The sequence below is a fragment of the Psammomys obesus genome, unplaced genomic scaffold, assembly GCF_907164565.1.
Source record: "Psammomys obesus unplaced genomic scaffold, mPsaObe1.curated_primary_1811, whole genome shotgun sequence".
NCBI classification, from domain to species: Eukaryota; Metazoa; Chordata; class Mammalia; order Rodentia; family Muridae; genus Psammomys; species Psammomys obesus.
The window spans coordinates 13,772,560-13,800,547 of record NW_026592510.1 but is presented as its reverse complement, the minus strand read 5'-3'; the positions used below and the strand labels follow the sequence as shown (position 1 = coordinate 13,800,547).

The 27,988-nt window shown below is 44.0% G+C and overlaps 1 protein-coding gene across 1 annotated transcript in view; it reads right to left on the bottom strand.

Annotated features, from left to right (window-relative positions):
• The window catches only part of Mamdc2 (MAM domain containing 2), a 151,747-nt gene that overhangs the window by 64,554 nt on the left and 59,205 nt on the right, over positions 1 to 27,988 (bottom strand). Inside the window, exons 3-6 of the mRNA XM_055613915.1 lie at positions 22,497 to 22,768; positions 20,858 to 20,942; positions 17,697 to 17,834; positions 3,083 to 3,339 (exon numbers count right to left, since the gene is read on the bottom strand). Of these exons, the coding sequence (XP_055469890.1) occupies positions 3,083 to 3,339; positions 17,697 to 17,834; positions 20,858 to 20,942; positions 22,497 to 22,768 (752 nt within the window). The remainder of the gene's footprint in view (positions 1 to 3,082; positions 3,340 to 17,696; positions 17,835 to 20,857; positions 20,943 to 22,496; positions 22,769 to 27,988) is intronic.

The following is a 27,988-nucleotide window of genomic DNA, read 5'->3' as shown; positions in this document are numbered from 1 at the left end:
CACTGCAGAAAGTACAAAGGGAAAGGTGGAAGGTATTAATAACTCGTGGCAGCTAATACTCTACTTATAGCGAGCTGCAAATGCTTACAGTGCTCTTACATGCCGAGCAGCCACGTTGCTGTACCCTTGCAGCCTGGTGGGGGCCTCAGACAGACTGAAGCATTAGATTCTAGTCTAGAGCAGAGCATTAGATTCTAGTCTAGGAAGTCTTCCTAAGCTCTCTGGCATCTACCAGAGAGCTATGTGACCTAGAAAAAAGATGTCAGACTTCTTGGATGTTTTTTGTTTTCTCCCTGTCCTCTGTGAATATGGGCATGATTTTATGGGTGTACTTTAGTGGGCAGTAAGCACTGAAGTAAGCTTGGAAGTTCTGATAGAGACACACTCTACAGCTATGGATTCAGCTATGTGCTTAAAGAAAGACCTATAGCAATAAACACTACAACATCAATTGTCACAGTTTTTTGATTGTGAAGATGTTTAACTTATTTTTTTGTTTCTTTGAATTTTCTGATTTTTTGCCTTGGATATTTATCATGTATATAACTGTGAAGAGATGAAACATAAGAACACCAAGATTTGTTTCAAATTAAATCTCTATTGATAAGTTTACCTCTGATTTTATAACATTATTTTTGTTGCAGAAAAGGAAGACTTTTTTTCCCCCTAGAAAGACAGTTCTCTTAATTAAGTGAAACCTTCAAAATTGATCTTAATGAAACAAATAAAGGGAACCCATCTTCCCTGGGGCACTGGGCAGGTGGTGGTAAGCTCTGTTAAAACATTGCTAAAGAACCAGTGTTAGTTCTCAGAAACACTCTTTAGGTTTGTATTGTAAGCGCTCTTTCTGATGCACATTTTCTTGTAACTAAGCATAGATGCTGGGCACGGCAACCCAACCCTCCAATTAGCAGCTATGGGACCGTTCTCTTGCTGCCTGGATTCTTTGAGCCAAAGGACTATCAATTTAACAACCAGCCAGACTATGCTTGTGCCAGCACCAGAGGGCTGGAACGCCTGGAGTAAACTATGCAGTGATCACAGAAGATTGCCCTGGCTTTTGGAAGATGCGGCTTCATTTGGAGCCCTTGGACAGTTCGTACCAGACTTCTTGCTTTTGCAGATCTCAGCGAACTCTGGATGACCTTACAGCCATTTCTACCTAGGTGCATATAGGTACCTGCTTTGGCAGCCTTACAGAGGGGATTCTGTGAATGGTGCTAAAGAGGCAAGGCTGTGATGGATTTAAACCTCAGCCTCCGTGGCTGTGGTTGGTGCCAAGAGACAAGGTTGTGATTGGTTTGTCCAGCTGGAAGCAGGCTACTCAGGCTCACTTAGAGAATTGGTTTGGAGACTTTGTGCTGTGAGATCTCCCTTGCTGTTGTAGACCCAATAAAAAGCTTCTCTCCCGTCACCTTTTCTTTTACTGAGTGAGTGACGTGAAGAGGCACCAGACAGCAGAGTGCTGGCGATAGCAGGTGGAGCAGTAGCTGCTGAGCAGGAAGGAGGCTGAGCTGTAAAGTGGGAAGGCAGCTGGCTCCTGACAGCTGGAGAAGCCCATTGAAGCAGCTCAGGAGTGGCTGGCAGCAAGAAGAGGGACGCAAAAGCAGAGAAATGGCGAGAGAGGGCAGAAAGCAGAGACCGAAGTTAGGGGCACAATGTCACAGGGGGCCACAAAACAGAACATGGAGGACTTGGTCACTGAAGAGTTTCAGAGACCTCTCAAGTCTTTGAAGTCAAGGCTCTTAGATGCTGCCTCTCAGCAACAAAACTCTCTGGTATAAATGGCTGAATATGTGACTTTCTAGGCCCCCAGGCAAGGACAACATTTATAGGGCTGAGGGTCTGGGTTCTAGAGGTTTGAACAAGAACTGGAACATTGTAGGGTACTTCCTGCTGCTGCTCCATCTGCCTTCTGCTGCCCGTTCCTGCTGCACAAACCAGAGGGAAACTGACCCTGCCAAAAACCAATGCCCAGATAGTTTCTCTTTGCCTACCCATGTTTCTATCTGGGAAAAGCCAAAGGACCCTAGATGACCAGGAACCCTTGAGTGGAGGTTCAGGAAGGAGTCATACTCGGAAACTCTCCATGGGCATTGCACAAAATCAGAGGGACATGTGCCAGGAAATTCTGCTAGTGGAACTGGCTTCCTCACTTGTCCTCAGAGAAAACACTTCTGGTAGAAAATGAAGATAATAAAAGAGGTGGGGAGGAAAGACAGAGGAAGTTAGAGAAGTAAGGGGAATGAGAAGGGAAAAGGAAAGGAAAGGAAAGGAAAAGATTAAAGGGCTAGAAAGATGCCTCAGGAGCTAAGAGTGCTGGCTGCACAATCAGGTGGACTAGAGCTTGGTTCCCAGCACACACACAGCAAGCCAGGTACTCTGGCAAATATGCCTGCAGCCCCAGCTCCAAGAGATCAACTGCCCTAGCCTGGCCTACCCAGGGGCCAGTGCTATCATTCCAGCTCCCTCCCTCTAAAAGGTTACAGAAGTGGCAGTTATATCAGGAGTAGAAGGGAAAAGGAGACACTGGTCTGTGGATACAAAGTTCCGATTAGGCTAAAAGTGTACAGTTTGGTTCTTATTGCACAGTAGGCCAACTATAATTAATAATGATAGATCATACATTTCGCATTACCCAAGGGAAAGGATTTTAAGTGCTGCCACTACCAACAAATAATACAACATTTGAGGAGACGCATATGCTAGCTATCATGACTTGATTGCCACACATGGTGTACATGAATCAAAACATCATATTTTATTACATAAACTGGTGCTTTGTTTCATTTTATTTTCTCTGTGTGGCCCTAGCTGTTCTGGAACTTGCTCTGTAGACCAGGCTGGCCTTGATCTCACAGAGATCCACCTGCCTCTGCCTTGTAAGTGCCGGGATTAAAGGTGTGCACCACAAGTACCCAGGTACAATGGTTTTTATTAAATTAAGAATAAAAAATAAAGTCAACGTGTACCTATCTTCAAAATCATGACTGAGGTAGGTAAGAAAGTCCAGCGGCCTGACCTCCATGCCTGTGTGTATATAGCCTCTCTGCTGCGTGAGACCAGGTCAGGGCTCACCTACCTCCATGGGGTAAGGAGCACTGAACTCCACTTCTGCAAGGTTCCAGGCGGCATTGCCTGGACTGTCCACTTTCCAGATCTCCTCGTACAGGCCAGCCATGTCCCGAGTGTAGAGAGAGAAGACATTGTCATTCCCCTGCTGAAGCTGGTAATAGAATGAAAGACATCCAGACATGGGGGCTGTGGTCACTGGGGAGATGAGCTGAGCCACTTCCTGGAAGTGCTTGACGTAAACAGAGTCCACGTACATGTAGTGGCCTGGAAATCACACGAACAGAACATTGGGTAAGGCAGGCAGGTAAGTTGCAGGTGAACCTGTGCCACTCTGGGACACACTTCTATATAATCCATTGGAAGGGTGAGGGGAGAGTCTGATCGTGGGTGTGTAAGTGTCATATCTGGGAGATGGACACATGGGTTTACCGCACATTGCAAATGCCAGATAAGAAGCAGTTTACATCTTCCTTTACTTTTGACTGAAGTAAATTATCCCCACAGAAAGATGTGTCATCTTTAAAGTGTTTGAATTTTCACAGATGAATACACCACTATATCAAATGCGATCCGTTCCCAAGCCTTTTTTTTTTTTCTAGTTAAAAGACACCAAGACTATACTGTCTTTCTTCTTTTTAAAAGGCCTGGAGAGGCCCACCTGGACAAACTTTCACAACTTACATCAAATGCATACTGGGCCTTTGAATGATGCTAAGAGTGCTCGAAGACGGGGCTAGGGTTTGGGAGTCTGAGCTTGTGATGCCATTGTCAACAGGCCCTAATGATAACAGCACCTGGCAGACCCAGAGCCACTAACCTACACCAAAGATCTAAACAGAAACAATAGGGAGAATAGGGAGAGCTTTGATTTGTCATCAGAGAGAAATGACTTTGAACCCTACTTCCTTGGAAAAGTGCTGGGACTTGAGCAGGTTCCTGAATTTGTCTGGGTTTTAATTTCCTGATCTCTGAAACAAGAATACGGTCTCTCTTTGCTATCTGATGAGATTAGATCCAGGAGTCCCTGAGCATATTAAAGTGTGTGAATGTTCAAGTCCTTACTTCAAAATGGACTAATGTTTCTATGTAACCTATGCACATCTTTTATGCTTTTTCAAACTTATTTATTATTTATCTGCTCATAGATTGAGCCTAGCTATGTAGCCCAAGATGGCTTCTAATACCCAATCCTCTTGCCTCAGACTCCTGAAGACTGGAATTACAGGCCTGCTTCACTATACTTGGTTTGTTCGTTCACTTATTAATCTTTTCACTGTTAGGGATCAAACCCTTAGCTTTGTAGGTGTTCAACAGTTGTTCTGCCAATAAGTACTTTATATAAATAATCTCATTTCATACTCATATCAATCCTGTGAGGAAAGTACAATTGCCTGTATCTGTGGATTCAACTAACAGTGAACAAAAACGAAAAAAAAAATCAGAAAAGTGACTATGTATGTTACACATTTACTGACTTGGTATTATCCACTAAACAGTAGGGATCCACAGATACAGGCAATTGTACTTTCCTCACAGGATTGATATGAGTATGAAATGAGATTATTTATATAAAGTACTTATTGTGTGCCTAACATATTATAATTACTTGGCATAATTATAAGAAAATAGTAATGCCATTTATGAATCTAGAACTATACTTGATCTGATTTTTTTTTGATCTGATTTCTATAAGGGGTTGTTATTATCACTATTAGCAGTTTTGTATAAATTTATTTATGCTGTGATGGAGAAGATCTAGTCACTGTGGCTTGAAGAGAATGTTTTTTTCTTTTTCTAAGCTCAGAATTTTTGTTTTTAGGATATAGTGACTGGTTAATAAGAATTTCTTTTATTTGGTGAGAAAGCAGCAAGAATAGCAGGACCAATACAACATACACAATAACACACAGGGCATTCACTTTGTTTTCTCCTCCTGTGTGGAAGGCCCTTAGTGTGTGGTCATCCAGAACATGAGGGCATTCCTGGCAAAGTGGTCACCCCACCAAGGCAGAGGAAAGATGGACAGATCAAAGCTTGCTTTCTCCTTACGGCAATTTGAATAATCTCCTTTACTTCAAAATAATTTCTCTTATCATCTTTGCAAGGCATCCAAGTGTGAATAAAGAGATATCACAGGCTTGGATGTTAAAGAGCCAGGCAGATTAAGTGAAATGGGTTGGATCAAGGAGAAATCTAAGCTAATGAATTAGTTGCTAGTATTTGAAGTTGTATTTCCCCAGCAACAGGCGATGGAATCCATGATTCTACAGAAAACATCAAAAAACCTTATAGCACAGGGCTTGTAGTCTCACATAGGTGGTAAGATGGCTGCCTCTCGAACGGGCCTGTGTTCTTCAACCTCCCAACCCCCCAGGGTCAGCAGCCTCTATTCTCATCTAATGCCTGGGCCTCCACCCCAGTGCTATGGTCTTCCCTCACAAACGTGCAAAATCCAGGTTTGTGTGGTCAAATCTACCAATTTTTAAGTGATGTTCCATATATTAGTTTGCTGACAACAAAATACAACATTTGAGGTGATTTAAGTAGCGGGAATTTATTGTCTCACAGTGCTGGAGGCTCTGAGTCTGAAATCAAAATGTCAACAGAGTTGGTTGCCTTGAGGGGATGTAAAAGAAAGATAAATTCCATTGTCAGCTGACAGTCTTTAGCGCTCCTTGGCTTGTAGCTCTCAGTCTTTATTTTTACACATCATTCTCCAAATTGTGCTCTTCCCTAGGTTCAACCTTCCCTTTTCTCAAGGACATGCTTCAGACTGGGTGAGCAGTCCACTTAATCCTGCATCTTATTAGTTGCACGTACAAGACTCCATATTATGCTGAGACTGGAAAGTGTCTCCCATGGACTTATGTGTTTGTACAGTTGGTGGACCAATAGTGGCACTTTCTGGAGAGGTTACGGGTGCTCTAGGATGTGGTGTCTGGCAGGTTTATAACCTATCCCTGCCTGTGGTCTACCTTTTGTTTACTGTTCTATCGGTATGTTAGGAGGTAAGAAGTCCTAACCCCATGCTCCCAGCGACACGGAGCCATTGGCTGCTATGGCTTCTGTCCTAGTTTGCTTTTCTTGAAAAGTAACTTGGGGCAGAAAGGATTTTTTTTTTTTTTTCATCTTACAACTCCATGGTCATAGTCCATCACTGAAAAAGGTCAGGGCAGAAACTCAAGGCAGGAACTAAAGCCAAGGCCAATGGAGGAATGAAGCTTACTGGCTTGCTCAGCTACCTGTCTTATACAGACCTATCTGCCTAGATAGCACTGCTCACAGTAAGCTCCTCCCCCCACATCAGCTAATGAGCAAGAAAATGCCTCACATACACAGTCACAGGCCAGTCCAGTAGAGAGGTTCTTAACTGAAGTTCCCTGTTCCCAAGTGTATCAAATTGACAACGGTATTAACTCTGATAGCTTCCCCACCACTCAGGACTGTATCCCTTCATTTCTAAGCCAAAGTAAAGCCTTCTTTCTTTAAGTTGCCTTTGTCACATGATGATGAGAAGAGTAATTCACTTTATTTCCAAATAAGGCCACACTCTGAAGTATAAGGATTTAGGACTTCAATATATAACTTTAGGGGCAGCACAAATTAACACACAATGACGACTCCACTAATCCTTACTATGATTTTTAAGATATTGTGTGCACCAAATAAACCTATCTGCAAGGTAAACACAAAGAACTTCCGATAGGTAAAGAAGACCACCTCTTATCTTACAGTCAGATTCCCCTCCATCTAACGCAATCCCAGGATCCAGGCAGCCTGGAGCATCCTAATAATGGAGAATGCATGTGACTGTAAATGACTCCATGCTAACACAACTCTATTTACTAAGAATTCACGGGAGTATAAAAAACAGAGCTAACATCCTTGTTGCCTCTTGTTATATGTCATAAGAGTGAGGCAGCACTCCTTCACGAGGGGGTACCTCCAGGGGGAGAGCTATAAGATTTTGTCTCTTCATACCCTGCTGCGGGAGCACAGAGGTGGGTCAGAGTTCTGCAAGAGAACTTGCTGCAGGCATGGAAGCTGGCTTGCTTGTCTCTGCTGACCCACCTGTGGATTCCTGACAGTGTTCCTACCAAGAACACTTCACTCCACGCTGCTCCTAGACAGTGAAGCTGCAACCAGTTACAGGACAGCTGGGCTATTCTGCCAGAGGCCTGTCCTGTCCTCTTTCTCAGGATCTGCATCTTATGTTGAAGGTACTTTTCACTCAGGGACACAGTATGGCTTCTGTGGCTACTAAGTGCTCTTTGTTCATACACTATGAAAATTTCTAGTATGACTGCATTGGCATAAAGATGAAGTCATCTGGGCCGGACTTGCTATTTGGGGTTTTGGTGTTCATTTTGCTTTTAAAATAACTAAAGTTAGAGCACTGTCATGGAACCTTAAAAACGCCATGGCTCTTAGCTTCATGCACCACTCTACTAATGAGCTCCACTGACAATTTCCACCTCAGTTCTTCACAGGCCTTTCCCCAGTTCCAGCTTCTTGTCTGTCTCTCGTGGAACACAAACTGACACTGCCACAAGGAGAGAAATCATTCTGTCGAAGATGAGATGATCCATCTCCAAAGAGCCTAGAAAGTCCTTGACAGATCCACTTGAAACAACCTTTTCCACCTCCAGGAGTGTGCTATTACTGTGCAGTGCTAGAGAAAATGCTTACCCACAGCCCCATTATAAACACATCTTCTTTACAGTTGACAGACATCAAATGGTAAAGGACTCAACCTGCTGTGTGGATACTGTTTTCCTCCCTGCATGAGCAACCTAAGTACCTCTTCAACAGCTCATGCTCACCGTGCTGAGGCAAGCCAACCACAGTCACATGTCTGGCCTGACCAGCATCTGGAAAATGGAGTGTGACCTGCCCAAAGTGAGTCAGCCACATCGCCATGGATGCTACCAAGATTGCTGATGCCAAGTCTCCCATGGAACCATCAGCCCAGATAGACCATAAATGGTTGTCCGCCTTTCCTCTCCAACATTGCTTTGTTGACACATTTGGGTATGATTCACTGACAAAGTGAGTAACAGGAGCTTTCTTACCCGGGGGGGGGGGTATCACCAGGAGTTTGACATCTGATTTAATGGGGATGACTCAGAAACCATTGTTCAGGTGTCTGCTCCAGGAGGTCAGGTTGGGGTAGTGGCAAAACCCTGGCTGAGAGCACCTCTTGGGAAATCTGCTCTGAGGAGGGGCAGCTGGGTACTAGTGCGAGGGAGGGGTGGTCATTGTACCTCTGTCCATAGGATAGCTTAGTGTTCTTAGGAAAACATGTTAGCACCTGGCATTATGGGAGTTTTCCTACCCAGCTCATCCTCCTATGTGGTTCAGTGTGGCTGAGTATCTAGTCACCTAGGGAGTGATGATTTTTATCAGATCATTAGGATTTGGGTACAAGGAAACTCCATTAGATATGAACCTACAGTAAGTATTTAGAAACATACTTCTGAGTTGCCTAGCAACCTATGATGTCATCGTGTGTCGCTGGCCAGGTGGGCCACAACTGGAAGGCATGGTTATCTTGCCCCTTAAAGGGAACAACCCAACACGTGGTCCCTCTCTTGCCCTCTTCTCTCTTGCCTCTTGCCCTCTTGGCCCTCTCCCCTTTCTCTGTTGGGGCACCCCTTTCTCTTTCCCCCGTCATGTCCTGCTCTTCCTTCTCTCTCTCTCTTCATCTTCATCTAATAAACCTCTTTCATATAAAATCTGTTGTGCACCTAATCATTATTATTTAATTTGTCCCCAACACCTACTACAGATATCAACCTACCTAGATATGAACCTATAGTGCGTTCATATCTAAGTAAACATTCTAGGTAAACAGGCTCTTATAATCAACCAAATCATTACAGAGCCTGCAGGCCCAGAGTTAAAACTTTAGGCCAGGCATGTGGTTCATCCTGTGGAGGCCTAGGTAGGAAGATCACAAATTTGAAGCCAGTCTAAGCTATATAGCACACAATGAGAGGTGCTTTTTCAAAACAAAACAACCAACCAGAGAAACCAATTTAACAAGAAAGAAAGAAAGAAAGAAAGAAAGAAAGAAAGAAAGAAAGAAAGAAAGAAAGAAAAGAAAAGGTATAAATAGAGAAAATGGGTTCCCCATAAGTTTAAGAATCAGTTGTTTTGCCATGCCTTGATAGGAAGTCAATCTATCACTACCCAATGCTTACTTATACTTAAAAGCCCGAAGTTTCCGCAAGGTAAAACAACTGTCAAATTCAGTAGAAAGACAGTAGTCCTTGGCAATACCAGCTGAAGCTTACGCCACCTGAGTAACGCCTGAGAGTCCTCTGTGCGCTTGTTTCTGAAGAGAGCCTCCTTTCTTCCTTCTAGCAGCGTTCTGTAGTAGTGAAACCTTTCAGGTTACCTCAGTGGTTCCTTATTGTCATCCCATGGACTAGGAAAGAACACTCAGAGGGCAGTTTCTGAGCATGTATCTTCAAACAGCCTGGCCACCCAGAATTTCCCTAAGGATTGCCCACAGCTTGACCATGGTGCCAACGGCAGCCTCAGACTCAGCTAGGATTCATCCTCCTTTGGCCACATTTTTGGCTCTAGTTGCTCTGTCTGCTTTGGTCTTGCTGGCTTCCCGGACAAGCTGTTTCCTGGTACAACTTGGGCTGAAGAAACATGTTCCAGATGAAAATGCTGCTGGTGTTTTCACCATGTCTGCCATGGTGAGCAGACAGCACTCAAAGACAGCAGATCAACCCACCCACTTTCCCCACGTTGCACGTCTGATAGCTATATTCAGAAACACTTAATTCACGGGTTAGAGTTGATCTTGAGTAGAGCCAGACTCCAGTTTTTTTAAACAGCAAAGATGGGAAAAAAATGTACAGGAACGTTGGTGGGACTTTGTTATAACTTGGATGCGAAATAGCCCTTCTGAACTGTACTATGCCTCCCCAACCCCAAAGAAGCCAGAGTGTTTTAGGGACTGGGGAAAAGCTGAAGAAGAGAAAAGTGAAGAGACAACACAAACTTCTCCTTGCTGCTGCTCTGTGGAAGAGCCTGAGAGAAGAGATCTACATCTGCATCAGATGAGAAGTGGCAGTTGTGTCCTGGCTGGACTTAATCCTTGCAAATGAGGCTGTTGATAAGTGAAGATGACCAGGAAGCCACAGAGGGGAATCCAGCAGAGCTTGTATGAAGGCCATGCTGAGGAGATTAACAAAGCCACACTCCCACCCAGCGCTAATGCCATAACCAAAGTACACAGAGGACCCATAGGTGCTGTACACAGAGGACCCATAGGTGCTATTGAGATGACACTTGGATTCCATCCAAACTGAAGTGAGAAGATGTCATGGTTTGTGGAGAACTGATTCATCTATCTCATGGGCTCTGGCGGAATAAAATAATTCTGATCTTATTTTGGGTTTCAAAGCTTTGTCCAGCTCCTGAGCAGCTTGATTTGAAAAACCCAATCCTCAGCAAAATAATGAATTCTCCTCGTTATTTTTCCATCCATTATCTTTTTTTTTGCCAAGGTGAAAGAACCAATCTGAGCTGTCAGCAGGTTACCTCCTGAAATGATTTTATTTTGCTCCACAAAATATTAACAAAGAAGAAAACCCTATGTGGTGAACCAAAATTGGGGAAGAAAAGAAAACAAGATAAAAATCACATTTGTTCTAATATCTCAAAAAAAAATCCCACAATTCTTAGTGCAGTATCTGTTTTATCATTCATTGAGAAGTTGGGGACTTTGTCATTTGAGAAATGAGAGCTCACTGTTTGGGGAAAACTGTTAGAGACAGATGAACAAATGAAATGCAACTGGTATCCAGGCTGCATTTGGCAGATGCTGTATTCAGTGTTCCCTTTTCTATAACACAAAGGCCTGTGAACGTGTCCTTCCACGCCCCCGTCTCTGCTGTGTGCTTCTGCACTTCTCACCAAAGGCAAAGACCTAAGTTGCTTCCAGTAGATGAATGAACATGAGATGAGTCCTCAGAGAGCAAAATTTGCTGCTTGCAGGCAAACGTCTGGACATTTAATCTTTCCTTTGCGGCCCAAATTGATAAGAGTATAGAGAAAAATCAATATATCCAATAGAAGGCAAATGAAATGAGAGGAGCAATCTCTATCTTCTTTAGAGTGTGGGTCGTTTTATTTTTCTGCAAGAGTCACACTGGGCAAACCTTGCATGGGCGTGGGCAGAATTCTTTAGATAAGTATTTTAGAATCTTCAGAACTCATTTTTATATGCCCCATCCTAAGTGAGGGAACGAGTTTATGGGAGTTCGTACATGGTGTGTGTGTATGTGTGTGTGTGTGTGTGTGTGTGTGTGTGTGTGTATGAGCATAGGTGTGCTGCGTGGTTGTTGTGATTTGAGTAAGAATGGCTCCCAAGGGCTCATATGTTCGAATGCTGGGTCCCCTTTGGTAAGGATTAGGAGGTGTGACTGTTAGAGAAGGTGTGTCCCTGGAGGGGGATTTCCTTGTTGGCTCGGTCACTCTCCCCCTGCCTCTGGCTTGTGGACGTGATGTAGGCGCTCAGCTACTGCTCCAGCACCATGTTTGCCTGCCTGCCGCCATGCTCCCTGCCTGCCATTATGGTTATGGACTCACCCTATGAAACTGTGAAAAAGCCCCCCCCCCCCCCTTAAATGCTTTCTTTTTGGAAGTTTCTATGGTCACAGTGCCTCTTTAGAAAGACTGAAGGGTAACTAAGACAGAGGGAATGTGAGAGGGCTGTTGGCTAACAAGTAGAGAGCACTCTAGTATAAACCTGTGGTGGTGGGGGGAGGGGTTGTTTATTGAGCGGGGGACCTAATCCAGCACCTTGCATAGGCTAGGCAAGTTCTCTATCACTGAGCTGAATCTCTGCCGCTGAGGTCCAAAACTTTAAGAGAAATGTGAGTTTCAGAGCGGAGAAGAGCTGGAAGAAGCACCAGGAATACGGGCAATTAGGTTTGCTGCTAACCGTCAGCAGCCACATAACCTAGGATCTGTGTGCTTGTCAGCCGTGATCTTACATCTGAGCGTCCTTAAATACTCTCCCAAGAGGAAATTAACTGTTCACGCCTACGCCTTTGGTTCTGCCACTATTTCCTATAGGAAGCCTTCCCTGAATGTGCAAACGGAGGTCGTCTTCCTTTTTCTCTGTGGGCCTGCAATAATTTGCTTCATGCCCCATTAGTCAGACATCACTGTGCATGATTGATTATGTAGCACTTTAGTAGTCAGGTAATTTAAGAAAAGCCAACTAGTGAACAACTACATTAAAGGCAGTGAGAGCCCTAAGATAAGTGAGTTTAGCTTTTTTTTTTTTTTTTTTTTTTAAGATTATTATATTCCCAGCATTCTGGAGGCTGAGTCTTGTGAATCATGAATTCTGAGCCAGCTTTGGTTCTTACAAGATACTACCTCAAAAATATATTAGAATCAACATTAAAGACTGAGTGTCTGACCACCTTCAAGTTTCTGCTCCCTTGACTTCCCCTCTCGAGTGAACGGTAGCCTGGACTGTGTGTTGGAGTAAACACTTATTCCCTCGAATGGCTTTTGTCAGGGTATTTCATCCCAGCGGAAGGAAAAAGATTATGACAGAAATTGGTGCCAAGGAGTGGGGCCATTGGTGTGATGAACCTGACCCTGTCATTCTCAAGCTTTTGAAACTGTTCTATGGACAGAATTTGCAAGAGTTTGGTGCTTTGGGGGAGAAAAGTCATGGAATGCTGGAGGCAGACCTTAACGGCCCACTCTGATGGAAGTTTGGAAAGCAAGAATGCTGAGAGAAGCCCAGACATTGGAGGCCTGGGTTATGAAGTTGCAGACGAAAATAAAGACTCTACAGAGAATTGGGCTAGTGACCACTACTGTGGTATTTTGGCCAAAGTGTGGCTTCATTTTGCCTGTGCCCTGAGGACCCCCGTAAGGTTGCATTTAAAGGTAATGGACTAATTTGTTTGGCAAGGTAAATGCACCTGTTCAATTGTGTTGAACAGAATGAAGGACTTGTCATCATTCTCTTTACTAGACAGAAGGCCCTTCAGGTTAGTGCTGAGAAATCATTTAATTGTTGGAGAAATTATCATTATTAAAGGGAAACCTGAGCCACTGCACTGCAACAATAGGAACGGTGCCTCGAGGACAAAATCCCAGCCCTTACAGGCCCTATCCTGTGCAGATCCAAATTCATTTAAGGGAAGAAAAGTCCAAGCTGAAGGGGTTACCTGCTCCTTAACAGCAACTGCCTGTCAGAGTGTTTCTCCAAGGACCACAGCTATGGTCTACGTGATGTCCTCTACAACAATGGGCTAAATGATAAACGATGAACTAAAATAAACCCTTTGTCTCTTAAATTGCTTTTTGTCAGACTACCTTTAAAACCTCAGTGGGAAAGAAACTAAGGAAACACAGCCCCAAGCTGCTCTTCTGGAGAAGAACATTTTGGACAAGATAGATTCCTGATCTCTTTAAAGTCAGTGACTGTTCATATCACCAAAACACTCAAGCACTCAAGAATGCAGTGTGTGTGTGTGCATGTGTGTGTGTTTATCATATATATATGTATGTTGAACAGATGTGACATGAGAGATCAGTGAAGAAGCCTCCATCTGGAGGTCAGCGGGCCATTTGCTGGAGGTGTAAGGTTTCTCTTTAGCTCTTTTTTTTTTTTTTTTAAGTTTTTCATTTTGATATGATGGTACTGAGCAATGCTAGTGGGCAAAGTTGCTTTCCTATGGGAGATGTTTTATAAATAACCAAAGGAAAGTGAAAAATGTGAGAAAGTGACGAGGAGGTAATAGGACAGTGAACGGGAACAGAGGACAGAGGCAAGAACAGCAGCAGAGGTGACCACCTATCAGCAGAACATTGTGGCCTTCGAGGATGATCATACTGCAATACCTTTCTCTTTACCTTCTGGTCAAGACACCATAAAAATCAGGTCCTTGGTGCCTTTCATCCTCTTTTTCTTTTTTCTAGTGCCAAGTAGAATGTGCTTATAAGTATTCAGGAAGCTCCCACACAGTTCTGAAATAGATCTCAATGGGTGAAATCAGAGATTTTGATGTGTAGAACCAGGCAAAGAAACAAAGGTAAAAAATATCGGAATGCAAAAGCATCTTGAAGATCACTGAAGGCAAATTCCTCACTTGCAAATGGGTTAATGGTGACTTTGAGAAGTGGAGGCCTTGCTCCAGGAAACACAGTGCTCTGATAACTGGGTTGAAATACAAGCAGCAGGACTCTGGGCCTGGCTCATCCTTTATCCCTCACTGATCCAATATGGCCGAAACAGTCTGGCCACAGAGGAAGCACTTTAGGCATTACACTCTTTTAAGAAGAGACTGCGCTCAAGAAATACAGACAAACGGAACAGTTTGACACTAGCACATAGGTTGTTTTGCTTCTCTTAAGAAATTCCCATTCTCACTAGTCAGGTGACTCTCCCATCAGTGAGGATGACAGTGGCACTGTGGATACAACACTGTAAGGATGTGAAGGTCACCACTTTGGGGCTCAGTTTCGAGCGGCTCGGCAAAGCTCTAACACTTGCCTGCAGTCACACTTTATCTGTGTAGCTGTGAAACAGAGATCCAGGAATATTACAGAGATCCAGGAATATTACAGAGATCCAGGAATATTACAGTTTCCATGTCATATTACTCTCTGCACTTGATTTCTAAGATATAACAGAAGAACAGTCAGCAAGCTGTTCCTGGCGTCTATGCATGAAGCTGACTTCACCTGGCTTTTCTGGTATGGAAGCCCAAAGAGATTGCTAGCAGCTTTCTTCAGTTAAACAAAGGGCTTGAGAACTGCTGACATTTCACTGTTTCTGAGTTAATCTGTCTTTACGGTACTCATGCAGATTCGTGGGGGGGGGGGTTTGCTATTGCTGCAAATCATTCACTCTGCACAGAACCCTCATTTCTAGTGTGGATTCTGTGCCTACCATGGGTCATGAATCTTTAGTGTTGAAATACTGGATAGGCATAGAATTCTAAACTTTCAATATTACCAAGAATGCTAAACTTCTCTTTGAGGAGTAGGAAGTGAAAATGTTTTTCTTGTAGTAGTTCCTTGCATGACTCACCCTTATTCTATCTAGACAGATACTGGGGTATTAACTTATACTCTTATTTTGTGTTTTTGTCCTCTACCTAGCAAGATAATCATCTTTAAGGTGACAGTGTATTCACTCTGTGATGATGTCTCACCCCCTGTTCAAAGACCTCTGCTGGCTTTCCATCGACAATGAAGGTAAAATCTGTTCCTGTACCTGCCACAGAGGGTCTGCCCTGCAGACTATCAAAGCAGATGCTGAGACTTATGGCCAACCTTTGGGCAGATTGCAGGGAATCTTATGAAAGAAGTGGGAAATAGTAAGACCTGGAGAGGATAGAAGCCCCACAAGGAGAGCAATAGAACCAAAAAATCTGAGCACAGGGGTCTTCCCTGAGACTCATACTCCAACCAAGTATCATGCATGGAGATAACCTAGAACCCCTGTACAGATGAAGCCCATGACAGTTCAGTCTCCTCGTGGGTTCCATAGTAATGGGAACAGGAACTGTCTCTGACATGAACTGATTGGCCTGCTCTTTGATCAACCCCTCCCCCCGAGGGCGGAGCAGCCTTAGCAGGCCACAGAGGGAGACAATGCAGCTACTCCTGATGAGACCTAACAGACTAGGATCAAAAGGAAGGAAAAGAAGACCTCCCCTACCAGTGGACTTGGGGAGGGGCATGCATGGAGAAGGAGGAGGAAGGGAGGGATTGGGAAGGGAGGAGGGAGGGAACTACAGGGGGATACAAAGTAAATAAAATGTAATTAATAAAAAAAATTTTAAAAAATGCTCCTGCATGCAAGCTTTTTAGAATTTGCCAAAATATTGCTTTTCCCCTACCCCATGTCTCTCTCCTTACTTTTTGTAGTTGGCGCTACTATTCACAGCATCATTGCTTCTATCTTCTCCCTGCTTGTAAATCCATACCTCCCCTTCAAATGAATTTATTTCATTTATCATGACTTATAAGGGTCCCTTTGTCTGAAAATTACAAACACTTATAAGTGTCCTTTTATCTCTAAATGTTTATCACATTCTTTTTGTAGGGGAAGAGGACAATACTGACAACATTTGACACATATGATCTTGTTTGATGTCCATTGATGGGAGAAAGAAGTTCTCTTTCTTGGGACATATATCTTGAGGTTTGGAAGCAGCCTGATGGCTTGACATTTTAATTGTAACTTTCTTCATTAACCCAAGTCGGGCTCAAATGAATGAAGATACTAAATACAAAGTTAGGTTTGTGTCAACTAGGCCAGCCATTTGCATATCTGGCCACTTGGAAGTATTTTGTTCTAAGCAGCCCGGACATGTTGAAAAGGAAAAGAAACCTATAAAGTAGAGACTGAAAAGAAGGAGCTAGCTAACTTTTTTGTCAGTCCATATAGTATTGTTCTTTATTTTGTTTTAGAAAATATTCACTAACTTTTGACATATTTGAGAAATTAAAAAAAAAATACACCATTTTTCCTGAATATTTTAAGGAAAAAAAAATGAAAGTTCTCGTAAAGTGGGCTCACATTCTCATATAACGGCATTGGAGATGGCTAGTCTGTGTGGGCCTCTACTGGCTAGTTTGTCACAGTCCTCACTCAGCCCACATGCCACTTTTCTTAATCTGTCTCCTGGGCACTGGTGAGGTATCAACAAAGAGGACAGGGATGCCAAGACATGGACTCCAGAGACAGGAGACCTGTAGAATGGACACTCTGGAAGCAAAGGTGAAGACATGCTTTTAAATATGTGGATGACAAGAGACTGCAGTCAATGAGCGACAGTAAGGAACCACAAATAGTTGCCTTGTGTCCAGGAAAGGGTCCACACTGTCGTTGTGAGGAATTTAGCAAGACTGAATAGATCCTTCACTACCTACTAGGATGTGTCAAGAGTGAAAAAGAAAAAGATACAACATTCTTACTTTTGCTTTTGAGGAGAGCCAGATCTTCTCAATACTTAGAAAAACCATAGAGTTGAGGACTGGGCTGTCTTGCAGATGAGGAGACATAGTGATTTACGAAACTTCCAGGGGCCAGGCTTGACCAGTGAGCCCCACAAGGAAGGACACCTTTGCCCTAGTTACTTTTCAGAGCATTTCTCCTGCTGTCCCCACTGAGAACCTGGCATCTGCATTTTCCTTGCAAAGTGCCTGTGTACTTGACCACCAGGGGGCCCTATTGCACACTTCACACAGAATAGTATTAGCCTTGGTGGTCACACAGGAAATTCTTAAGGACTTGCTGCACTGTGATCTATTTTTAATAAAGATCTGAATCATTCCTGCCTTGTCTTTAGAAATGAGAACATAGCCAATAGATAAGAAGTGAAACATTCCATAAAAATAGCCAAGGTTATAGATGAGCTAAAACCTTTTCCCTTGTGACTTCCTTAGTTACAAGCTTATGTTTCACAGTTGTCTCTGTCTCACGATTGTCCTTTCTTCTTTCCTCTTTGATTGGGCCTCCCAGTGGGCCCCCACCCCTTTTTCTGCTGACAGAAGCCAGGAGGCAAGTTGAAGCAAAGTTCACCCTGGAAGGAAGACTGAACTTGTGGCCTGCTCACCCTGCTCGCTCCTGAAGGTGTGGTCCTGCGGGAGGACCGAGTGGCTGTTCTTTGTAGTTCCTCCTCCAACAAACCAGTTCACGTTGGGATTCCAGCGGTTTACAAAGCCACAGAGATGGTTTTCTTCAAAGTCGCATTCTGGAGGAAGAGACACAGATAGACATTTCACGGGCTGGCAGTTACACCTGGGGGCACCCACTCTCACTTCAGGGTCGGCCTTAGTCATCCTACAGGCTGTCTTCCTCAACCGTGGGTGCCTTTGGACCAGAAATTCTTACACAATATTGGTCAAGAGGAGAGAGCCAGTAATGAACTGATGCTCTGTTTCAGCCTTGCCCCTCTGAACCATAGCCTTTTCTCCCGTTAGCCATGCACCTTGTTACGGGACTCGGCATCTCTATGAATCTTTTATTGACATGTGAATTGGAGACAACAGTTCCAGGTCATCATACTGTAAGCATAGGCAGCCCTCAGGCCAGAACTGGAACACCAGGCACATGGCCCATGCTTGATGTAATCTGATGGTTTTTGTCAGTCTATTAAACTTAGTTGATTAGTCAATGTTTTGGTGCTGCGGACAAAATTTGTTAAGTATGCACTTTACCACTGACATATATTTCCAGCTCCAATGTGTATTTTAATGTACTATTTCAGGGTTATCCCCTCAGCTCTAGACATGTTTTCTACCACCCTTTCTGTTGCCTGCTGGTCCAGCCCCCCATCTCTTTATGGTGAACAAGATTCTCAGAAACTCAGAGGTATGTTTCCAAGATGCTAATCCCCCCCCCCCCCCGGTTGTCTGATGAAGAAGAATCTACTTAGAGTAGGCAGGAGAGGTATACACTAGGCCCAGGGCCTTCCTGCAACTCCTTCTTAGAGATGAGAAACACAGAAGTAAAACACTTATGCTTGGGGACATTGACATGTTTCCAATAAATTGTTCCTCATCAACAAATTCTTTTAGTTGGGGACAGGGAATTTATGAGTCTAATTCGACCACTGACTACATAATCCTGCAATTACCAAATGAAGAATTATTCCTATCCTGTTCTCTGCTGCTCCAATCTCCTTCTTGTTGGGTTTCACCAAAGGAAGGTAAAGGAGGGTGACACAAGGGCTAGCGCCCATCTTCATCAGTGCTGGTTACGACGGTGAGCTATGTCCTTTTACAGAAGGAGCAGCCCAGCGAGAAGTCTTGATCATACAGTCACCATTCCCAGCTGCTGGTAATTTCTCCTCTTATCCCATTGGACCTGGCTAACTAGATGACAGTTATGAGTCACAGTTGATGCTAATTCTGTTCACAGTGCCAGCACCTGATGGTGTCTTTTCTCTATACAACTTTGTGGTCTTGCTGATGTTGATGGGTTTTCTACAAATTATGGAGGCTGGTCCTGCCCCACCCCCACTCCTGTTCCCATCAGGATCCTAGCTTTCAGCTGTCAGTGAGCATTGATAAGTTTTAAGATTTCCTTTTGAATTTCCACTGCAGTGTCTGCTAACCAATGCTCAATGTCTAGTGCCAAGGGCTGAGATAGAGTGTAATAAAAAACAAAATCCTTCTCAGAACGCCAGGTGCTAGTCTAAGCTTTTTTCTATGCATTTACTTAATCCTCAGCATAGCTCCTCGACACAGGTACTATTACTAACCCAACTGAAAAGACAAAGAAGCAACAGATGAGGTGGATACAGAGCAAGGAGGGGCAGCAGCATGGCATCCTTTTTGTTTTAAACAAACCAGGAGTCACCAAATCATCTGGGGGAAAGAAATGAAAGTTTCTTGCGTGCCCGGCAGTTTATCAACCATCTTAATATCCACAGCCCTGTGTGTGTGTGTGTGTGTGTGTGTGTGTGTGTGTGTGTGTGTCTGTGTCTGTGTCTGTGTGTGTGCAGTGAGGAACTGAGCCAGAAAGTGGAGCTCCCCAGGTGTGTCTGACTGCTTCTGTGTGAGCTGGGGCAGCACATAGTCTATTCAAGGGAGGATCCTGGATGGCTGGAAGTTCTCTGCATCTGCAGAAAGTACTCACTTTTTGGTCTAATTTTTTTTTTTCGCATTAGAGATATCACTGAAAGACCAGACACAGAAGCCAGGCCACAGGGCATTAGCATAGGCTCCTTGTTCAAGATCATCTTTGACTCTCTACTCCCTTTGGCTCTGAGTCCTCCATCTAAATACTCTCCATTCTGAGGTATCTCTCAGATCTACTGACTTTTTTCTTTTGCTATGCCATTCCACCCCGCCTCTTCACCCCCACCCCTGGTTTAAGGTCTTCATTCTGTGATCCCTGGAAAGTCACAGTCTCTTCCAGGATTTTTCTAGCTCCTATGTATCCATATTTTCCTTGTCTACAGTTCCTGAAAACCAGTGTCATCATCTGAAAGGCACAGCTGCATGCCTATGCCCTGCAGGTGAACTCTAGCACTTCCCTACCCCATAATTCCAGGCACCCAAGCTCCCTGCCCTGTCTAGTCTCTGTAAGAAGCCTCTCCACCCCCAACCCCCGCCCAACTGCTCAGCTATGGTCTTTGCATCTGTATGCTCAGATCCCACAGCCTCTGCCTGCAAACAACTCTTCCCCTATGTGCACTCCCACAGACGCCAGCCCTGTGTGCAGTGCTTACTCTGTAAAGAATTATGGTCAGTGGCAGATGAGGAATAGTCTGGTCTCCATGGGGTAGGGGCTGTCCTCTCTCCCTGCCTTCCTAAAGCTGCCAAGCAGATAATCAATCCTGCCCACACCAGGTAGAATCTAAATGACAATCGGGATGATTAAGGCAGTGGCAGCAGTGTATCAAGAAAGCAGGTGACATGATGGATGTCTGCTCTTCTGGCAAGAGCTACAAACAAATAGAGTTCACAGCAAACCAGCAATTATTTTCATTGGAGCTGGGTGAGGTTAGAGAGCATCGCTGAGGACAAAAGTTGCTGCTTCTACTCGTTAACCCAGCCAGTCTGAGCAAATGCTAAGGAGCCTCTCCTCACTGAAGGCAGAGGATCAATGTCTCATCTTCAGGTGACCCTGGCAAGGAACGGAAGCTACTGCGCATTTTACAGCATGCTCCATGGCTCACTTGGCCTTTAAGATTGATTTGGTGCTTTCTGGCAGTGGACTGGAGAAAGAGATTTGCATTCCACTGCCCTCATCACTAAACTCACTCACCAATACAGTAGCCGGCTGTCATCTTGATTTCAAAAAGGGCGATGCTGGCCGTGTTTCCTTGTCCCAGGACACCTTCTATCAAAATCTGTACAACATATGTGGGGAAAAAGAAACCAGGCATCAAAACACCATGTTTCCTGTTCAGTAGTTCAGTTCTTTAGTCAGAAGCTGGTATTCAGTGTGGTCCATGGCTGCTGAATGTCAGTCTTATATGTATCTGTGTATACATGAGCACATGCACATACTCTGAGGACTTTGACATGAGTGCAGTTTCCATCAAAAGCTTGAAGTCACACATCACATGTCTTTCCATGTTGCCCTAACCTCCACTGCATTCATGGAGGCAGTAATTGCTGGGGGATGGAGAGGAGAGCTGTGTTCCTAGGGAAGTATATGCTGGATGGAACTGAGGGCAGATGATGCAGGGGCAAAAAAAAAAAAAAAAAAAAAAAAAATCCTTGGATGAGAAACCAGAAAGCCCAAATTGTCAGAAATCTCCACACAAGATGGGAAGGCTCAAAAGTCAACCCATCATTTTAACTTTGGTGAGAAACTGAGAATTTTACACAAAGACCAGGTAGAAGTCTGATAACCCATATAGCTGATTTCAGGGAACGTCAGAGTTCACATCTGGCTCTGATTCCCAAATAGCTTTTACTTCTGTGGTTTCAACAATATTTTGCAAGTATGTGGGTAGATTTGGGTTCTGACAGCCATTGGAAGATGGTGTGAAATAGGTACTCAGACCTCAAATATTCCTTCCCTCAGTAGCCACCCAATGGGAAGGACTCCCAATAGGCTTGGCTGGAGGGAAATGTCTTTCACAGAAGAGGCTAGAGCTTAGGAATAAGAATGCATTAGGAATGGGGTTCTCTTGACGACTCTGTCGTGTCCCCAGTGATACTCTGATATGTGTCAAACTCCAGCTCTGTCCTGGCTCAATTCCACACCCCACCTCTTACATCCTCTGCTTTCTTCCCTGAGTGTCACTGACAGAACAGTTAGCTCTCTGAAAGGGAAGGAAACGTGCTTGGTAAATAACTTCACCCTTTCAAACTATTTTAGTGTTTCCTTTATGATAGTGCTTTGTTCAAACCTTGGAGCAACTAACCCGTTAGGAAGACAACACAAATATATCCCACAAACAATTTAGAAGGATGAGGAAAAATTGTTGGCAACAAGAAAAATACTCCCAAAAATCCATTTTCACTGATGAGGTCAACTTCAGCACCATTTAGAGGCTTGTTTTAAATAGATGGGAAAAGTCTATGAAGATGCTCTTTTAAAATTTACATTAAATTTTTTTGATGTAACTAACCTTACTGTCTTACTTGTTCTATAAGACAGTGGTTCTCAACCTGTGGGTTGTGATCTCTTTGGGGATAGAATGACCCTTTCACAGGAGTCACCCAAGGTCATCAGAAAACACTGATATTTACATTATGATTCATAGCAGTAGCAAAGCTACAGTTATGAAGTAACAACAACAAAATAATTTTATGGTTGGAGGTCACCACAACACAAAGAAATGTGATAAAGGGTCTCAGTATTTGAAAAGTTGAGAACCGCTGCTCTAAGACCTCAACTAGCTAAAGCACATACCGACAAGTTTCACATCTTCCTCCTGCATTCCACCTACCTTGAATTTCTTGGTGCTGTTTTCAAGATCCAGACTGGCTATGAGCCAGCTGTCTGAAGGCTCCTTGGTGGACCAAAGCAAGCGATCAAAGCTTTCATCCTCAAATCTCACATACAGGTTCAGCTGGCTGGGGTCTGACGGGGATCCCGGAGCTGTGGTTATCTGGTAGACCAAGCGCAGGCAGTGCCACTCCTCAGCCTGCAGATCAGAACTCAGCAGCACAGCTTTCTCCCCTTGCTTGGCAAAAGAGGTATCCACATAAACATAATGGCCTGAGAGGGAGAGGAACACGGACAAAGAATTAGTTTTCTGTTGCAACTTGGGAAAAAAAAAAAAACAAACCAGCTGTTTGGTCCATTAAATCTGTGGGAAGACAAGGCCAGGCGTGGTGGCGCACACCTTTAATCTCAGCACTCGGGAGGAAGAGTCAGGCAGATCTCTGTGAGTTTGAGGCCAGCGTGGTCTACAAAGAGACTCCAGGACAGCTAGGGCTACACAGAGAAACCTTGTCTCAAAAGACCACCACCACCAACAATAAAATCTGTGGGAAGACAGCCTGCCGGTGCATTGTCTCAGCCCGCCAGAACTGCCTCAACACTGGGTCTCTACTCTCTTGTGAAATGAGCGTAAGTACCCTGCACTCTGTGGGCCACACACATCCCATAATAAGTGTTAACACATCCCAAACCATTTGTAAATGATATCATAAGGCTATGTCAAAGGTTGGACATGTTTCGGTCATGTTGCAGCTACGTTCTCACATGGCAACAGGCGTAGGCCGAGCGCTGGGCCTCTCAAGAGAATAGAGTGCCCTACCCAGTTCTTCCCTTCCACTCCTCTGAACTCTGAGGCCGCGGTCAAGTATTTGGCGCTTTTCTGCATCCCACACCAGGTCCAGTTGGCACATTGCACTAGGACACCCTGGCCCTCATATGGGTGGGGGTGCAGGCTTAGGGCATTGAATCCAGGGAGCCATATGAGCAGGCTGGAGCCAAAAGCCTCAAAATAGGATGACTTGGTGCACTCAACCATCTCCTTCTACAGCTTTCCTCAAAAAAAAAAAAAAAAAAAAAAAAGATTTAGTTTGCATTTAGTTTGTATCATTAAAATATATAAAATCATAAAATTAATTGATTTAGTTACTCAGCCTGGCTCTTGGGGCCTAGCCAGATAAAGTGTAAGCTTTCTTGCTTGCTTCTTTAGGATTAAGAATCAGATTCCCTTTGCCTAGATTGTTTCATAACGAAATATAAATCTCATAGCTCTGATAAGTACATGGAAAGTGTGTGTAAGACAGATTGCATAGGGCTTGGAAAGGAATGGGTACAGCAGGATTACCCCCGATCTCTCTTTCTCTTTCATCTCTTCCTCTTTCTCAGTTCTTTGATTCCTTGTTTTCTCTCCTCTTTCTCTCTTCTGTCTCTTACGTTCTTTCCTTATTCCCCACCCTTCTCTTTTCTCTATTTCTCTGCCATCCTGTTCTGTCTGCCTGTATCCTACTAATACTTATGAGTGGTATTTTACTAGCTGGGCCAGGATATGGAATCATATTCTTATGGAAGATGGAGGGAAGGAGTAGTGAAGCCAAGAACACCAGTGTAAGCCTTCCATACTACTCTGGCCACTTGGACTCCTAGCCTAGTGATTTACTTTTTATTAGTCTTCAGAAGTGGAAGCTGTAGACTCTACATTCCCCGAAGCTCCCACATTTATGCCTGCATTAACTCTTTGCCTTCTATCCTGTGGCTACCCACTGCTCCCTTGGTAGTTTTTGGTCCCTTACACTGAACTCTCACCAAGAAAGTTCTGAAATACATGTATGTTTTGCTTGATTTCCTTCAGCCTGCCCTCCCACACATATTACCTCAAATAGCCATTGCAGCTAAGAAAGATCTCTCTGCAGCTTTGGCCAGTTCTGGATGGCCAGCAGCAACTCAGCAAATGATCAGCCTCCACATAGGACACAGAATGCCAACTTGCTAGCTGGAAGATTCCAAGATCAAACTTATCTCCAGCAGGCAGTCTTGATGTGGCAGCAACTCATGAGTGACAGCAGCTTCAAGAGCCACCTCAGGTCTCCCCATGTGGTAAGTCTGAGACTTAAAGCTATTGACACCACCAAGTGTTCTGCATACAGCTAGTCCTCAGGTTCCGGCACTGCCCTAAGTGCATGGTAACCATTTGCCATTCACAAGCTGTGGTGCCTATTGGCTCTCAATTATGAAACTGGGCTCTTGATACCAAGGGGTTTGTTAGGGAAAATTTGGATCACTTTGACCTCATGGGGATGTGTAAATGCCACCCTGTTGTCACCATTCTTTGCTCAGGGAGTCTCAATAGGCAGGTAGTGAAGTGGAATGGGCATGGGATGGTGGGCTGATGAGGTTTTTGTCAACTTGAGTCAAGCTAGACTCATCTGAGGAGAGGGAACCTCAACCAAGAAGAGCGCCCCCATCAGCTGGCCTGTGGGAAAGCCTGTGGGGGTATTTTCTTGATTGGTGGTTGATGTGGGTGGGCCCAGCCCACTTTGGGCAACACCATCCCTGGGAAGGTTGCCCTGGGGTGCATAAGAAAACAAACTGAGCAAACCAGGAGGAGCAAGCTGGTAAGCAGCACCCCATGGTTCCTACTCCAGCTCCTGCTTCCAGGTACTTGTCTTGTGTTCCCGCCCTGGCTGCCCCCAGGGATGGATCTGAAAGTTGAAAGCTGAAATAAACCCTTTCACCCCCAAGTTGGTTTTGGTTATTGTCTTTTCGACTCCAATAGAGACACTAAGACAGATGGAGAAGTGTGGGGAGAGCTGCTTTCCTGCAGAAGGAAAGAGGTTGGAAGTGGGACATAAGAGAAGACAGAAGAAAGTTTGTATTCATGACAAAGAGGTTTCTCTAGAGGCCCTGCTCTCCTGGGCATTTCCCAGTTTCTCCTGCCTCAGTTCCTTCCTTTTCACATTCCAGAAGAGAAAGCTCAAGACTTGAAGCTGAGGTTTTCAAATTTGCATCTGGAATCATCTGGAGGTACCACTTTGAAGAAATAGGGTTCATTCTGTAGGCACCCTTTGTCTGTCACAGAAAGTGCATCACAGGTTCCTATAGCATGTTTGGGAGGGAGGAGACGGTTCTAAGCAAAACCCAAATGCCAGAGAATGTGTAGGTGATATCTGTACTTTCTGGTGAGGGCTGTTAAAAAGCCTGTGCTGAATTGGGAACAGAGATGCACACCTCTAATTCCTGGTACATAAAAGATCAGGCAGGAGAATGACAAGTCTGAGACCAGGAAGACTTCATCTCCAAAAAGAAAATCTGTTGTAGATGGTGGTTAACATCATGGCCCACAACTGGGTGAGGTGTAGAGAATAAGGCATCACAAAATTCTCAGCCCTAACTAGAACACATCGACCAAACTCTCCTCTCTCTTAAGGCTCAGGGATGATTGTAGAAGAAGAAGTAGAAAGGGTATAAAGAGCCAGGCAGAGGAGGTACGTGAATATAAGAAAACATTATCTTCTGGAGAGCAGGGCAGATGTACCTATCAACTTCCAGTTGCCATAGTGTGCCCAAGATCTGCATAAGCCTAAGCCAGACCAAATTCCAGTATGGAGCGGTGAGTTGTCCTAGAGTGGTCAGCAATTATGTTAGCTGCAGGGAGAGGGTGAGAGTTTTTTCTACAAGTGTAGTCTTTCATAAGTCTATCATTCTCTCATGTAAGACCAGCCCCACCCCCAACCTGTCTTGACATTCATTCTTACTTTCTGTTTCCCTGAAAGCTTATGCTAATAATGGCTTGTTAAGAGCCTTTGAAGCATACACTATATTAAATGCATTATTCAAAATACCTTGATATCATACTGTATTGTAAAAGTTGGCTATTTATTGAGCGATTTTTGACATCTCATCCATAAATATTAACTATTTCAAAATACTGAGATTCCACATTTAAATTACAGCTCTCAAATTCAGTTCTGGGCACACTGGATGGACATGCCTACTAATTGTAGTGGAATATGTTCTCAGGCTTATCTACCTACCAGAGCAATGCATTTTCCTAACATATTTAACTAACTCAAATGTTCCTATCTATCTACCATTGCCTAGTTCAAGAATCTGAGTCCACTTTTCATACCCAACCTGGACCCAGCCTCAGAACTCTTCTAAACACAGCCCCATGGAGCCATTACCAGCTAGTGTGAGTCGGCACTTGGAACTGAAGCTGAAAACCCCTACTTGGGGTTTCAAAGCAATACTGTATTTTGTGGTCATGTTACAGCTAAATTAAACTAGAAGGAACATGATATATTTAGAGAAAATTTGTGAAATCCAATATAGTATGAACAAGACATGGCTATAAAGTGACTTCTCCGTACTATAACTTGTAAAATTCCTGTAAAACCTCTTTATTAAAGAGAAGAGAGTGAAACAGTGCATATGATTTACTCCACCCTGGCTATCCTGATATCAGGAATCTGACCTTACAAATAATCCGCTCATCACAGAAGCTACCCTTTTAATACAACGCAGTGCTTTTCAGCACATTCAAAAAATTGCACAATCATCTCATTATTGTATGATTCTAGGACATTTGTGCCACCCAAACCAAAGTTCTAAACTCATTCACAGTCATTCTTCATCCTCTTGTCACCAGCCTCTGGAGACCTCGCTCTAAGAATCTACATGATTTGCCTGTTCTGGGAATGGCTTGTAAGTAGAGTCATAGTATGTCTGTGCCTGACACCTTCCCTCAGATATCTTTTGAGGTTCTCCTGTGGCAGAATTTCACTCCTTCTTAAGATGAAGTCCCTGCAGTTGCTTCCTGCAGTTGCCAGCTGACAGATGTCTTTTGGCTATGATGAGCAGGGATGCTATTATGAGCTTGCATGTGAAGTTTCAGTAGATGAACATTCAAGTCTCATTGACAAGACTTTATTCACTGCTTGTTAGCTTATATGGTAACACTGTGTTTAGCTTTTTGAGGAACTGCCAGAAATTTTTGTGTGGCTACACTGTTTGTATTCCACCCACAATGCATTTATCCTATTCTTTGCCTATGGATAGGTAATCCTCTCCACAAGGCTGTAGTCCAACCTCTGAATTCAGACTAGGATATTCTTCCCTGATTTCCTGATGCTTTTTCTCCCTGGATCCCGCCTTGCCCAAGGTAAGGTATAGAGTGATGAAGTAGAGCATGTCAGGCGGATGTTGGTTCAGATTCTAGCCACGCTATTTGGAAACTCCATCATTTGGGGCAAGCTAATTATAGTATTTGAGATTCACTTTCTCCACTGGTAAAAATGGGGATGCTAAAGCAATGATTCTGTAGCAGTTTTAAGAAGATTAAATAAGGGAGCTGGAGAGATGGTTCAGTGGTTAAGAGCACTAGCTGCTCTTCCAGAGGACCAGGGTTCAATTCCCAGCACACATGAAGCAGTTCATAACTACCTGTAACTGTCCAATTCCAGGGGATCTGACACCCTCACACAGTCATGCATACAGACAGAA